At 35.1% G+C, this 15,829-nt stretch overlaps 1 protein-coding gene across 1 annotated transcript in view; it reads left to right on the forward strand.

The window, feature by feature from the left end:
- Positions 1-7,805: 7,805 nt before the first annotated feature.
- The window catches only part of ANO4 (anoctamin 4), a 93,490-nt gene continuing 85,466 nt past the window's right edge, over positions 7,806-15,829 (forward strand). Inside the window, exons 1-3 of the mRNA XM_087968165.1 lie at positions 7,806-7,990; positions 9,560-9,637; positions 11,824-12,057. Coding sequence (XP_087824291.1) covers positions 7,873-7,990; positions 9,560-9,637; positions 11,824-12,057 — 430 coding nt within the window. The 5' untranslated portion in view covers positions 7,806-7,872. The remainder of the gene's footprint in view (positions 7,991-9,559; positions 9,638-11,823; positions 12,058-15,829) is intronic.

Below are 15,829 nucleotides of genomic sequence, written 5' to 3' on the forward strand. Positions count from 1 at the left end.
ACTTTCCCCTCCTCAATCTACAACCAGGAACTAAAAGGAAAAAAAAGTAAAATCTTTCCCCCTTTTTTTAAAGGGAGAAAAATAAATCTTAAATCAAGCAGAAGAGTCATGATCAAAAAAGAATTTTCAAAAGAATTGTTAAAAAAAGGAGAAAGAAATACAAACAGAAATAAAAAGATTAAAAAGTACCAGTCCAGCTTAAAGTTAAACAGCTTTGCCAAGTTCAAAATTCCAATAAAAAGGGAAAAAGGTCATCAACATTCTCTGTAGGAGTTCTACACTGAAGTCATCTTGAGTAAATCCCAGGTTTAAACCCTATATGATGATTCTGTTTTATATTATTTGTACATTTTCTAGGTGTTGATTCTTTGCAAACTATCTTGAAGATTTTAAAAGTTGGTACTAAATATTTTGATATTGTAATAATTTAATAAACAAAGATCAATTTCATTTTATCTTCCCATATAATGTTTTATTACAAATCTGTGTATTTGATAGGGTGGGGTGGGTGGGAAACCCACTTTCTTACAAGTTATTCCTACCAATTTAGTCAGAATGATGCAATAATCTTTCTGTACAAAAAACATTCATTCTGTATTGGTCCCTGTGATGTCCGCTGGAAAAATATAATTATTACCAAGTGTTATTCTGATGAATAGTATGTCTAATGGAGTTCTGTTTTGCTGAGTCTAGAATTGAAATAAGGGCATCATAAATTATGTGTACACATTACAGAACTAAAACATTTGTAATACCTGAAAAGTACTTATTACTGGTGTCAAAACAGCATTGCACCCACAGCATTTTAAAAAAATAAATTATCAGCATTTTTGCTACTTCAAATATTCCTTGTATTAACTTTGAGAGTGCCATGTAAAAATCAAGGTGAATGTTACATTTATTTTGCTGGGATGCAAACTAGAATTTCCATGAATAAAATATTTGATAATATTCATGGATGATATCAGCAATGTAAGGTCAACTTTTTGATTTATTAAATTTTAAAAACAATGGCAATGTAATAACTGATCTCAAAATATGAGAGAGACTGAAAAGTCTTTTTATCAGAGGCTGATCTGTGTGCTTAGATAAGAATGATGATGTAGCATGGGTAAGCATGCAGTTTATCAGGGAAAGGTGAGCCAAGAATATATTAAGAACAAGTGTTCAGTCTAGGTGACTACTTTTTCTGCAGATTGTTTTGCCTTAGCAAGGTAATAGGTTTAATCCAGCTTCAAAGGAGGAACTGAGAAAAAGATTCAGGGATTTTATTAAATGAAACAGAATATTAATGGTCCCTTTACATCCTTTTATGCCTATCAGAAGGATAATAAGGAATGTATTACTACAAATTATATAACTTAAACATGTATTTCTTAAATCTAAGCAATGTTTTACCAAATAGCAAAAAACATATTTACTATCAATCATGCATCTACCTTAAGCCAAGCTTCATAATTGAAAAATAATAATTTAACTACTTAACTAATATAAGCAGGATGGGAAAGAAATGGATTTAACAAAAATAATTTATAAGCATGAGCAAAAGATGTGCTTGCCACTAAACGTCCTTGCTGTATCTTCCACACTATTGTAAATAAGGAATTACTCTTTTTATCTTCTGTGCTGCATGATTTCTGTAATTCCATTCTGTTCCTTATCAATAACTTTTTCACTAGTGTTGCATGAAGCCACTAATATCAGATATTTAGAAAAAATGTTGTACTCAGTAAGTACTTGTTTTCCCCCCAAAATTAGTAAAAAGTAACTATGAATATTTAGGACAAAGATCTCTCCCTAGTACCAAAGGTGTTTTACATAGAATAAAATACCTAAAAATTTAAACTATCTCCTCCAAGTGTTAACAAAAATGCAGTAAAACATGACCTCACTTTGTTCATCATAAAACTATTCAATACAATCAGTACACATGAAAAAGATGGAGTTCTGAATGCACTGTTGTGGTCGCTATCTTCAATTTGGATCACTGTTCATGATCAGACTAGACTCAGTCAAATCTCCACTTGAGCAGATATTTAGAGGCAAAGAGACAAAATGCAAATAGTGAAGATTTTCTTCCCTGCAATAGACACCATATACACCATGTATGGATTTCTGCTTGTGGAAGTCTCATATCCAGTGATGGAGTTCAAAGACCAGTCATTTTGCAGGGTGCCAAGATGTCCCACTGCCTGAGCAGCATTTATTACTTTTATACAGTTTTTACAAGCAGGAAAAGGTAATATAGAAACAGCATTTGGATTGGTGAATCCCCGCACCAATCCTTAAGAATATACAAGTAAGGAAGTGGTGATGTTAGCAGGTGAGATCACGTACCAGCCAGGGACAGTGTTTTGCAAAATCCTGGTGATGTGAACTGGGTGAGATCATGCAGGTATTTGAGGCCCATGTAGGTATTGAGGCATGGCAGTGCGCTGTTCATGTCCTCCTACAGAACCTCTATCTTTACTACAATTCAGATGATTTTTAAATTTTATTTTTATTCTATCTTTCCTTTTAGAAATTTTGGGGGAATATGCTTGATTGAACTCTACCATCTTATCTACATAACAATTCTGTGAGAGAGTAAATTGTATAAGGTCACCTACTGAGCTACTTGGGCAAGGAGGGAATCTCTAAGCCAAGAATAAAGATTGATTTTCCTTGGTTCCTCTTTTAGGCTGGCTTTCCAGGCCTCTAATTCAAGACCAGCCATTCTTAGGTGGTTTGTTCTGATTGCAACAAGCTGTTCCTTGAGGCAAGAGGAATAATATTAATTAATGTGGTTATGTAGAAGACCAAGGAGGAGCTATGGAAAAAACATTTTTCCCTTTAGAAAATTACACTACTGGATAATTGCTATAAAAATGAACTAATAAAGTGTCCTCCATGAATGTCCATTGTAGATGTATACACACACTGTACCTGAGAAGGGTATAATTAAAAAGTGATTTGGTCTTTTTTTTTCATTACATTAAATGTATTGTAAGTGGTCTTGGATATTTTTCATCCCTTTTCTATTTCAGAACAGAATGCATGTCTATGTGGAGTGTTGAAACATCTGTGACCTATTTATTCACCCAAAATGAAGAAGATGTATTGTGGGGTGGGGGAGAAAATTAATCTTGTTGATTTGCTTCCAAAACTTTCTGGGGTTATATTTTTTCTGTTCTGTTCATTGGATATACTTCTTCATGCCCCAATTTCTTTTAAAGCTTTCCAAAATTGTTGTTGTTTAATCAAAACAAACTACACCAAACAAAACATGTACTGTGTTTTGCTAAGTCCAAGTTTGAGACTGAAATATTCATACTTACTGTTTCCCAGTCCTTGGGGAAAAGGAGTACTCACTGGCCACAAGTAGTTGAGATAAGCTCAGAACAGACAGAAGCACTTAGCCAGCTTTAGCTGAACTTAGCAGATCTAAGTGAGATAAAAAAATAATTGCTGCTTCTATAGTGTTGCAAGAAAACAACATGTCCAAGTCCAAATAGCGGGAGTCAGATTTAAGTTGCTACACTTTTATCCAGGGGCATGCATAAATTGGTAAGAGTGTCAAACTGGCAAGCATAACAAGATCAAAGGTGTGCCACCTTTTAAAATACATCACACATATTCTAAAAGGAATGGGTTTTGATCATTTAGTCATGCCCACAATTGGCCTGCACTGTTGACCCATACCCCGCATGGGTGTTTCAACCTTTATGTTAATATAATAAAAGTGAAACATTTCCTTCATGCTCATGGCAATGTCTGTTTTGATGCACAATAAAATAGACATTTAAAAGAAAAGTAGAGGTCAATATGTCTAATGTTTGGCCAATGAAAAATCTCCTTTACCCAAAAATTCACAAATAAGCATTTATGATTAGAAATATCATAATTTAGTTCAGAACCACTGTAGGAAAATATTTTTATTGTATTTGAAAGTAAGCATCAGATGTGATGGAAGGCTTGACTGAAATGAATAATCATAGTTCAGAGTATATTAACCTTGCACAAGGTATAATTTAGACTTTCAGGGATCTGTGGAATCTCTCATCGTAAAATTGCTTAGAATAGTAGCCATCTAAGGATGAGTATCTTTTTCTGAGTACATTATGCAAACAATATTGAAATATTGCTATATACACACTAGCATGGGATCCATTTGCTATTGCTTGGCTCATTCAGCATTCTCCTTAGGACAGTATCATTATTCATACCATTATATTGTAGAAGGATATGATATTACTAGGACTCTGAAAAGCTGCCTTCTGTAAATAATGTATCAGAGCTGTTAATAATAATCATATAAGTTGCAATTCTTATTTTTTCAGGGGATTTTTTGTCTTATTTGCTTGTGCTTGTACTTTGATGTTTTCTTTTGAAGCTGTCAATGGGAACTCTGAATGCTGAAGATTAGCATATAAATTTTATTTTTATTTTTATTTATTTTGATTTGTCAATTGCTTACAAGATAATAGGTATAAGTATATATGTAGTTATGAATACATGAAATGGGTACATATAAGAAAAATAAAAGAAACAATAGGATTGGGACGGTAGGCATGTTGGTGCGCTTATGCACGCCCCCTACAGACCTCTTAGGAAAGGGGTGAGGTCAATAGTAGACAGTCTAAGGTTAAAGTTTTTTGGGAAGAAAACCGCAGAGTCAGGTAGAGTATTCCAGACATTGACCACTCTGTTGCTGAAGTCGTATTTCCTGCAATCAAGTTTGGTGCGGTTAACCTTGAGTTTGTATCTATTGTGTGCTCTTGTATTGTTATGATTGAAGCTGAAGTATTCATTTGAAGGTAGGACATTGCAATGTATGATTTTATATACTATATTTAGATCGGACCGAAGGCAGCGTAGTTCTAGGTTTTCTAGGTCTAGAGTTCAAGTCTGGTGGCATAAGGTATTCTGCAATGAGTAGGGGAGTGGAGAACTCTTCTTGTGAAATATTTCTGGACTTTCTCAACTGTGCTAATATCAGATACGTAATGTGGGTTCCAGACTGATGAGCTGTATTCGAGTATTGGTCTAGCAAATGTTTTGTATGCTCTAGTTAGTAGTGTGGTATTACCAGAGAAAAAGCTACGTAGGATTAGGTTAACAACTCTTAATGCCTTTTTGGCTATGTAGTTACAGTGGGCTCTAGCACTTAGATCATTAGAGATGAGTATTTACAGAGCTTGGATCATCAACAAGGTCTTGACTATTCAGCTTGTATTTTATTTTCTGATTCTTTTTTTGCCAATGTGTAAGACAGAGCATTTATTTGTTGAGATTTGAAGTTGCCATTTGTTTGACCATTCTGATACATAGTCAAGATCTTTTTGAAGGGTAGCTGTATTGTCTGTGGTATTGAACAGCTTTACATCATCAGTGAAGAGAACGCAGTTGCTCTTAATATGATCACAGAAGTCATTTATGTAGAGTAGGAAGAGAGTTGGTCCTAGAACACTGCCTTGGGGGACACCACTATTGACAGGTACAGAATTTGATAGGACGCTCCCAATTTTGACCATTTGTTGTCTGTTTGACAGGAATGCTTCTGTCCAGTTATGCCCAGTTGTCCAGAGATACCATAAGATTTTAGTTTTAGGAGTAGTTTGTCGTGTACCACTGAATCAAAGGTTTTATAGAAGTCTATGTAGATTTTGTCTATTGTTTTTCCTGGATCGAGTTGTGTAGTCCATATGTTTTTGCAGTGTAAGAGTTGCAGATTACAGGATAGTTTTTTTCTGAAACCAAATTGTTTATTAGAGAGTAGGTTGTTTGTTTCTAAGTGGAGGATGATGGTTAATAATTGATTCCATGACTTTACAGGTGATGCAGCATAAGGAGATTGGTCTGTTATTTTTCAACTAGGCTGGGTCTCCCTTTTTGAAGATGGGTATGACGGTGGCTTGTGACCATAGGTTAGGCAAGGAACTGGTCCTGAAAGATTTTTCAAAGATTATGCTTAGAGGTTCGGTTATGGCAGTGGATAGCTTTTTTAAGAAGTAGGCACATATTCCATCCAGTCCAATAGATAAGAGATGGTTTTAGATTGTGTAGTGCTTTTTCAACATTGTCTTCTGTAAAATCGATATGTATTAGATCATTGTAGTTTTTTGTGGTTCGGCTAGGAAATACTGGGCATGATCCATTGCTGTTTACAAATGCTGAGCCAAATAATGTGTTAAAGATGTTGGGTTTAATGATGTCATTGTTGCAGTCTTTACCATTTGGTCCTATCAGGGGTGGGATGGACCTTGAGTCTTTTAGTTTGTTGTTTCTAAAATTGTAGAAAGCGCGGGTGGAATTGGTGCATAGAAGGTTTTCCTCTTGTTTAATGTGATAATTGGTGCATTCTGTCTTTATCTGGTGGCATAAATTTTTGTATCAGTTTTTGAAGTTGGCAACGTGACCAGATTTGTTTTTCCGCCAAAGTGGTCTCTTTTTGGATTGAAGCTTCCTTATTGTTATGGGTAATCTGTTTTTTTTGTTTTGTTTTGGGAGTTATTATTGGTACATATAGTTTGATGACTCTTTTGACTTAAAAAAGTTTAAAAATGTTTCAAGTAAACTTGACAAAAATAAGGAATCTCCTTAAGCTAGCACTTTGAATACCTTAAAAATAAATGAAGACATAAATATCTTATTCCTTTAGTTAACATAAACCTTTTTCCTTGATTAACTTTTGTTCTGATAAAGCTACCCTGCCATCTCTAACCTTTGTGAAAACCTATGTTCACAATGGAGAGCTCTACATGGAAATTCCGTAGTGACCAGAGGTGGTATTAAGCAGGTTCTCACCAGTTCTGGAGAACCGGCAGAGGAAATTTTGAGTAGTTCAGAGAACCGGCAAATACCACCTCTGACTGGCCCCACCCCTATCTATTCTCTACCTCCTGAGTCCCAGCTGATTGGCTGGGTCTTCTTTGGTTGCCCTGCACAGGAGAACGGAGTTGGAAAGCAGGTTAGTGGGGTGGAGAGGGAATGGGGATTTTGTAGTAACATTTCCCCTGGAGTGGGGTGGGAATGGAGATTTTATAGTATCCTTCCCCTGCCATGCCCACCAAGCCACGTCCACCAAGCCACGCCCACAGAACTGGTAGTAAAAAAATTTGAATCCCACCACTGGTAGTGACCATCTTGCAAACAAATCTTGTTTCTAATCTATGGCATCATCATTTTCTTTTTGCATAGGAAAAAGATTGGACTCAGTAATTCTATGGCTGAATTCATACTTTATGCTAAACTGGAGTATACTGCAGCTTGTTAGGTTTTGGCTTAGTGTGTTATGTGACCTTACTAATTGTGATTTATAAACTATGGTTATAGCTTAGCATGTTGGGTAAACCTAGGCATTTATTCCATGATCCACATTTAAACAAACCATGATTTAATACAAAATGCCCTAACCTAGACAAGAAACTATTGTATTTGGCTGACTGAGCTTTGTGCTGGATTTGTTCAAGTGTGTGCTTATTCTAGCTATACAAAAAATGTTTAAGGGGTAATTTTACATTGGGAATATTGCTTAAGGATTACCTTCCTTTCCTAATTGTCCTTCATATATCTATGCAACTGAAACAGCTAAAAGCCTGCTATTTCTGTTTCCCCCGGGTAGAAATGAGCATTTCCGAAAAACTTTACAAAAATGAATCTACCCTCGTGTCGGTTTCGGAATAGCAGAAGCAGCATGTGGAAGAAAACCAGTCCATGTGCCTGCTGGAGGAAAAACAACTTCCAGTTGTTTCAACAGAGAGGGGGCAATATAATTGAGATGCTTGGCTTAGAATGTGGGCCCTCTGCACGTAGTCACTTTCAGAAGCAGAGAGGAACTTGCAGAGAAGACTTCCACCAAGCCGATGCACAAGGAATCAGATCTGCTGCAAAATGGGAGCTATTCAGAAAGCAGAACTGCAAACATCGCTGAAAGATGTGACTATATTTTGTACCCCTGTCAATAACACCATCGAGAAAGGCAGCAGAATGGCTTCTGTGCCTGAATACGGTAAAACATCTCTTACTATTAAATATATATATTTTTCATTAGCAGTGAGGATTTTATATTAGTATAAAAATATGGGATCATTATGGTATCACACTCTGTGTGCAACAAAGTATTAGGTTTCCAGGTTCTTTGCTTCAGTGGGAAGTAGCAGCATTATGGAAAAACACTTTACTGTCTTTTTATTTACTCATGTCCAAGATTGCATGACTATATTCATATGAAACATGGCATTACTATCTAGCCAGTCACATTTTAGCCTAGTATGTTTATGTGCCCAGTTTACTGTGAGTTTTCTGTGTGGAGTGACCACAGAAAATTAGGTTAAAATAGGAAATTAAATGATTTGCTAACTATGAAGTAAGCACCTTGTGTGAATGCAGCCAATGGATGTCTAAGATAAGCGCACTTTTGCTGGCTGAAGAGAAAATGCTTCATTTTACTTTTAAGACAATTTTTACAGAGTTTTGATGTCAGATGCAGTGAAAAGCTAGAACTGAGTATGAGAACTCCAGAAAGAATAATTTAGGCTGAATTTTTATACATATTAAGACAGAAGTAGTTTTGGGTAGAACTGAATTTCTTTCTGAGTAAATATACATAGGAACACTTTGCAAATGTGTGTTTGGGCTCATGCTGCTATTTTGGTCTCTGTATTAGTATTGTTAAAAGTTAATCTTAAAATTTACAGCAAACATGTATCACATTTTATCTGCTGCCATTTAAAACATTGGGATATCACTTGATTTTTTATTTGCAAAGAAGGCATATTTTTTAAAAATGTCAAAAATAATAATTTATAAACATTAGTGCCATTAATGCCAGACTAAACATACCACCAGTGATTATTTAGAAGAATTGGAAAGTACATGTATCTATTGCAAAGTAAAGGAAGAACAGCATTTCCACAAATCAAGATTTTATTAATTGTTTTCTTTCTGGCACATAAATGTTGATATACTATTTATGAGTGCTAGATCCACAAGATATTATTTAAGATGAAATTCTCACCAGTAGAGAAACGAATAGTTAATAATCAGTAAAAACAAATAGAGACTAATTATAGCAAAAGTTGAGTTTGAACCCTACATTTTAAAGTATTTCTCTTTCATAAATGGATTTCTGAACAAATTACTCAGTAGTACAATTAATTACAGAAATGGTTGAAATATGGTCCAAAATGGTCCAAATCAGAACTTTCATACCAAAGTAGATAGCAGGCATCCACACATATCCACACGCATATCATATAAGTTGGATTGTCATCATTATAATTCCATTATTTAAAGGGGAAAGTACTGCTGTTAAAAAAATAGAATAGCCTACTATACTGAGATAACATATTAACTACAGAAAAATATATATTTGCATACAACCACCCCCCACATTTACATTAACATATACATTTCAACCAATAAGTTTGCCCAATCTTTGCCCTTTTTTTGGTCATGCATTTCCTCTTTATTGTCATGTCCAAAGAGGATTTGTAGGAAAACTTAAGACTCAAATACAAAGTTTTAATTACAACCATTGTGTTGTATATATATATATTATCCTGCATTTTTATTTTAGATAATAATATTTCTCATGGCAGCAGCAGTCTTTCTGTTGGAACCAGCTACCATAGTTGCATCAGCCAAATTACAGTAGGTAAGAAATTGGATACACTTTGTTTTCCTTTTAGTTTATAGAAAAATTAATGTTGAACCTTGTGATTCTACTAATTTACAGTAGATATTGTAACAACGTTATGCACAAACTTTGTGATAAAAATATGTGTTTATATTTTATAAAAATTGTATAAAGAAGAGAACTAGGTAAATGAATTTGGAGAGCTGCTATTTCTTCTGAAGCTTGGATTTGATTTGTCACATGAAGCCTAAAACAGTTGCAATTTTTATAGTTAACAATTGTTATGAGAAGGTGACTGTAGCTCAAGAAAAGTCATAAATCAACTGAAGGTATTTTGGATTTAGATAGGGACCAGACACATAATACATTACAATTTGTGTTGATTGTGAGATCCATGATTCTGACTGGTGATATGGTTTATGTAGATAAGCAATGGATATCCTTGGCTCAGACAGCTCATGTTGCCTCTTGTGGAGATTCAGAAGTCCTTTCTCTTAATACTGTGGAAATTTAGTGATTGAATATCAAGTTTAATATCTTTGGCTTTACTGGTAAAACGTCTTATATGACCAATATCTGTAAATAGGAATTAGCCAAAAACTGAGGCATGATTCTCTGTCTAGGAAACCAGCAAAAATTGTCAATTGATAAAGGTTCCATACAAATTTCAAGAAGGTGCAAACATTCCAGAAAGAAATAAAACATGGGTGGTTTAGGTAACTGGGAGAACAGTAGATCCAGCAAATATTTCCTGAAATCAACCATTTTGAAGAAAGAGCTTCTAGAAGAAACTGAGGCAGAAAGTTGCTTTATATTTGCTACAATAAAGTTTGAGGAAATATCTAATCAAAACTAATTAAAAATAATTATTTTTAATCTCAAAAACTGAATGCTTAAATCATCTTATTGAATTTTCTCTTTTATAAATAGTTTTATTTTGTTCATTTTACAACTTTAATGATACCTACTCCTGCCTGTGTTTGCACTATAGATAGGCTTCAACTTATGATCATAGTTGAGCCTGGAATTGTGGATTTAAATTGTGCTGGTCATTAAGTGGGACACCGCATGATTGTGCACAATTTTATTATCTTTTTTGTTGTGTTCATTAAGCAAATGTGGCAATTGTAAGGTGAACTCAGTGGCTATTAGCAAATCTACCTTCAGCAATGGGTGTTTTTTGTTGGAAATTGAAAGTAAATGCCAGTTTCTGGCAAAAACCCATCCTAAATTATAGTCATATGACCCCGGGATGCTACAAACAGCCATAAATTTAATCACATGACTGTGGGTAGGACCCAGTTGTCAGAACTTCAAATCTGAGTTGTGAGTAGCTCTGTGGAGGTCTGTTGGAACATCGAATGGTCGCTAGGCAGTCAGTCATAAATTGAGGACCATCTCTATAGGAGTCAAATAGTCAAGTTTCTATATAGATTTATTTTGGTGATAATAACTTGATTAGAATTAAAACTATTATTATAACCAGCTTGTTAGAACCAGGTCTGTAGGAAACAAGATTCCATTGTTTTTTTAGATTGTGTACAAATATTTGCATAATTGGCCATGAGTTTTATACATTCTGAAATTGCTTTGAATAACTGGTTTCAAACTGAATGACTGTAAACGTGACTGGCTTTAAAAAAATCAGTTACTAGACACACATATAAAGATATTCCAAGCTGTATTTAATGTCATGTGCAAATTTCTGTTCACTCAGCAAAAATTTCTCTTTCTTTTACCTTGGAACAAATCTTAAGGTGAACATAGAAAAGGGGATATATCCACTACACATTTCTAAGGACAAATAAATAGTTAGTTAGTTAGCTTGCTAGCTGGCTTATTAGAGCCAGTTTGGTCTTGTGTTTAAGTGGGAGAGTTCTAGTGTTGCTTTAGCCATGAAGGCCAGCTGGGTGACCTTGGGCCAGACACTTTCTCTCAACCCAACTCACTTCACGGGCCTGTTATTGTGGGAAAAATAGGAGAAAGAAGGACTATTAGATATTTGTCATCTTGACTTATTTGTAAAAATAATAAAGCCTGTACACAAATAAATAAATCTCTAGATCTCTCTCTAAATAGCAGAGAGTGGTGAATTCTTCCCTATCTCCAAATCTGTTCATCTTTCAAAGATAATATTCTGTCAAATAGGGCTGTTTATCCAGTAAGGCTCTTCCTATGTTAATGCATACCTTGCTTATTTTCAGGTTTTGATGCTTCTGGCCAGTTCTCAATTGGACTTTCTCATTGGAAAAATCCCTGCTCTCAAGCTTTCCATCCTCTCCCTTTCCCTTTCTATGAAGAGGCTGGCACATCTCAGTATTATGTCCCACAGACCAACTTATCTGCTCCTTTGTCCTGTCCAGCTTCACTTTCTGTTACTCCAGTGCCTTCTTTCAGTGACAGCAGCAGTGAGGATTCGCTTAATGAAAACCTCACAGGTAAAAGAATCTGGGGAAAGGAAAAATAGCTTTTACATTGGCATTGGGGTTCTTGGTTTAAATTATATAAAATAAGTACATAATCTGATGCTAATACTTTAAAATTTTGGGCATAGTCTCCTAGGTCTCTCCAAGAAATAACCTAATTTTGTTATTTGTATTACAGAAGATGATTATTAAATAACCAGAAATAGTGATATTTAATTGCACTCAATTTTAATTAAATCAAACTTACATTTTGTCCTATCCTATCCATTGTTTAGATTACCATTCCTAACATGTTTCTAAAGGACAAGCTTGGTTCTTGATCGACAAAAGATTGTATATCATTGATCAGAGCAAATAAATTGTAGGATGATCGTTACTGGAAAATGAGAGTTTTACCAGGAATGGAAAATGGTTGGTTGAGATCATTTTGAGGCATTGTCAATATCAAAGAGAAAGTAAAAACAAGTGGAATAATGAGAATGAAAGTTGTCAAGCAGGAAGAGTTTCATGATTTGGATAGAAAAGCAGGCCAGATAGGAGTTTGTGATCAAGGCAGGGCATAATGGAGAAAAATGATAAAAATATTTTTCTAGAAGCCTTTATCTCTTGAAATTCTGTTACTAGTTCTTAGTTGTTGTGCTTTCCCAGCCAGTCTATGGGAATTGGATAGTCACTTAGGAATAATGAGCTGTCCCCTTAAGGAATGCATCATGGTAAATGTAATTAAACGTATCCTGGAAAATGTAGTTCATGTCACGTGGCCACATCTGTAACCCCAATTGGTCACTAATTTGACCCTTGATGGGTTGGGGGAGTTTTTCCTCACTTTTGCCTGAACTCCCTAATTCATGGCAGCTACTTTCTATCGCTACGAGATGGGTTAGGAGATAACCATCTTTTACTACAAGGCAGATATACAAAGGATTGGTCATTAAAGAAGAACTTTGTCACAAATGTGAGTTATGAGGATACCAGATGAACCAATAAATGTACTTTGTTATGGACGTCTTGTTGAGCTTATCTATCTGCATCTGCACAGCTTAAAAATCCACTACTGTGCAGAATACAGAAATGTTAAAGATGATCTCCTGAAACCCATCAGTATAAAGACTGTTAATTTGGATTGCTGATAAAGCAAAGTAATATTGGAGCCAGGAGTGAATATGCATCATCTCTCTCTCTCTCTTTGTGAGCATCGGAACTCTTTACATGCTGGTTGGATGGTGGGAGGGGTTGGAATTCCCCCACATGCCAGGAACAAAGAGAACTTTCTAACCGCAGAGTTGAAAACCAGTAAACCCCCCTCGTCTCTGCTCAATTTGTCTTCCTGCTATCTCAAAGACTCCATTTGCATAACAAGGAGAGTCAGATATTTCCCAGCTCTCAAAGGAAAATCAAACCTCTGTCTTTAAACCTTCTACAAATGCAGTGAGAGACTCTGAGAAATCATGCCTGTATGCTTGTCGGTAAAACAAAAGCTGATCTCCCTCTGCTCATCTGGAAGGCAGGCAAAGCAATAAAGAGGCCAAAGTTATAAAAATTCCTCTGGCCAAAACCATCTCTAGAGCAATGGAAGTTGTCAGAGTTTGCAACAAACTTTTTTAAAAATAAATTTGTATTCATTAGCAGAGTGCTTATGTCAGGTCCTGTATCTTATACTTGTATGTGCCTAAAGAATAAGTATATTATAAAATGTGAAAATACAGCCCAATGCAGTAGAAGAATAATTGATTCTAAACAGACACTTAATCTTACCAAGTTTCTTTTATTAATGAATTTTCATTTAAAGAAACAATTATCTTAAACCAAAAGGAACCAGATATTGAGAAACTCCCAGCCAGACAAGGAGGGGGGCATTAAGCAGGGAGCTAGCCTTGAGATATTGTGCAGGCACGAGAGACATAAACCTGACTCCCTTATATTTTCTGTCTTTAAAGGGAAAAAGGGATACAAATCTGTGGACAGATTTCATCTTACCAAATAAGTTTTCTGAAGGTGCTATGATTTGTTGAGACAAGTTCTGAGTTTGATGATTATACTGTAGTATTCAACCTGTTAGCTTATTATTTCTTATAACAACTAATGAAAAGATGAAATAGTTAGGTAACTATGGTAAATGCAAACATTCCAAAATAAATGTTTTAATTATGAATAAATGACTAAACATTAGATTATCAAGTCTCTTTTCTTGTTCCATGCAGGAATCCGCATTAAAATTTTTAAGATAGATGACAGTTCACCTATACAGTGGAGCCTTGGGTTGTGAACATAGTCTGTTCCCGGACTCCGGTCGTGACCTGATTTGGTTGTGTCCAGAAGCAATTTACCAGGAATGTTCCTCTGTATTATATATAGAACAAATGGTGAAAACCTTATACAAAATAGTTAATGGACACAAATTTGATATCAGGCCTCAAAACAAGGATAAAGTAATATACAATTTTTCAACTTCCCAGGATAGATAAAATAGACCTCAAAGTGACTGTGCTGTCCAGACAGTATATAGTTAATTGAGAATTGGGAAAGTTAGTTAGGAATTGGGAGCTATCCCCTTAAGGGAATGCCTCATGGTAAATGTAGTTAAAACATCATGGTAAATGTAGTTCATGTCATGTGGTCACATCTGTAATCCTGATTGGTCACTGAATTGACCCTTGGTTGGGTTGGGGGAGTTTCCTTTACTCTTGCTTGGATTCCAGCACCCTGCTGGTGTCTCATACTTTGTTCCATCATTGTGGGATGAAGATCACTATAATTTTACACTATGAAGTCAGCTATGCAAATATTTGGACATTAGATGAATCTCGACATAACTGTGAATTATACCTTGAGAATGCCTTGTGATCCAATAAAGAAACTTTGTATGGAAGCCTTTGTAGAGTTTGCCTGTCTGTCTTTATATTCAGCCAGCAATTGAAAGACAGAACAGTGACTGCTTAGAAAAGTGGGACTTTAATATTATGATTAAGTGAGAAATCATTGAACACTTGTACATCAAAAGGTTTCTAGCAATCTCAAAAAGTCTCAACAAACAGAATGGATTGGAAAAGGTACAGAAATTAGGCTTCATTAGCTATTATGATGTTTGTATTCAGCACTTTTTCTAGAAATGTTAATATGAAAACAAACACAAAAAGATTGATTATAAATTTCATTTAGAAAGGATTTATCATAGCCACAATGTCTGTGCTTCCCATCCTAGTCTGCAACTTTTTATTTTGTAATCTACTGCTTATCAGGAGTAAAAAATACTCTTCTGATACATTTATATTTATGAATGTTTCTGAAAATGTTCAACAGTGGAGTAGGACTTAACTTCTACATTATGGCCATTTAAGAGAGCTAGCATACTATTAATTAATCTAAATCAGTGAATTTCAAATTGTTACCCTGAAATCTTGCAGTAATGCATTTAAGTGATTTTTTAAAATAGGATTATTACTTAAAGGCAACCAAGTAAGTAAATTGATTCTAGCAAAAGCCAAGAATATGTATATTTTCAGAATACAGAATGTGCATGCACATGCATATTATGACTATTGATCTATCAGCTTTTCCTGCATGCATTTATTTATAAATTATGTATTTTAATTACTTTTGTATGTGAATATGATGGAATATGTACCTACAGGACCAGAGGGAGAGACTTTTGGCAATACAAGAACTTTTGCTAGAAAGGTCCAAATCTAGAGATTGTGTAGTCCCGATCTGGAGGTGGGACGGGGAAGAAATTCAGGGAAGACAAATCTAGAATCTCTCAGGATATATCTAGCAGTGTAGAAAG

Source organism: Notechis scutatus, chromosome 6 (genome assembly GCF_049901735.1).
Source record: "Notechis scutatus isolate UNSWTSFEM ecotype Mainland chromosome 6, rNotScu1.2, whole genome shotgun sequence".
Taxonomy (NCBI): Eukaryota; Metazoa; Chordata; class Lepidosauria; order Squamata; family Elapidae; genus Notechis; species Notechis scutatus.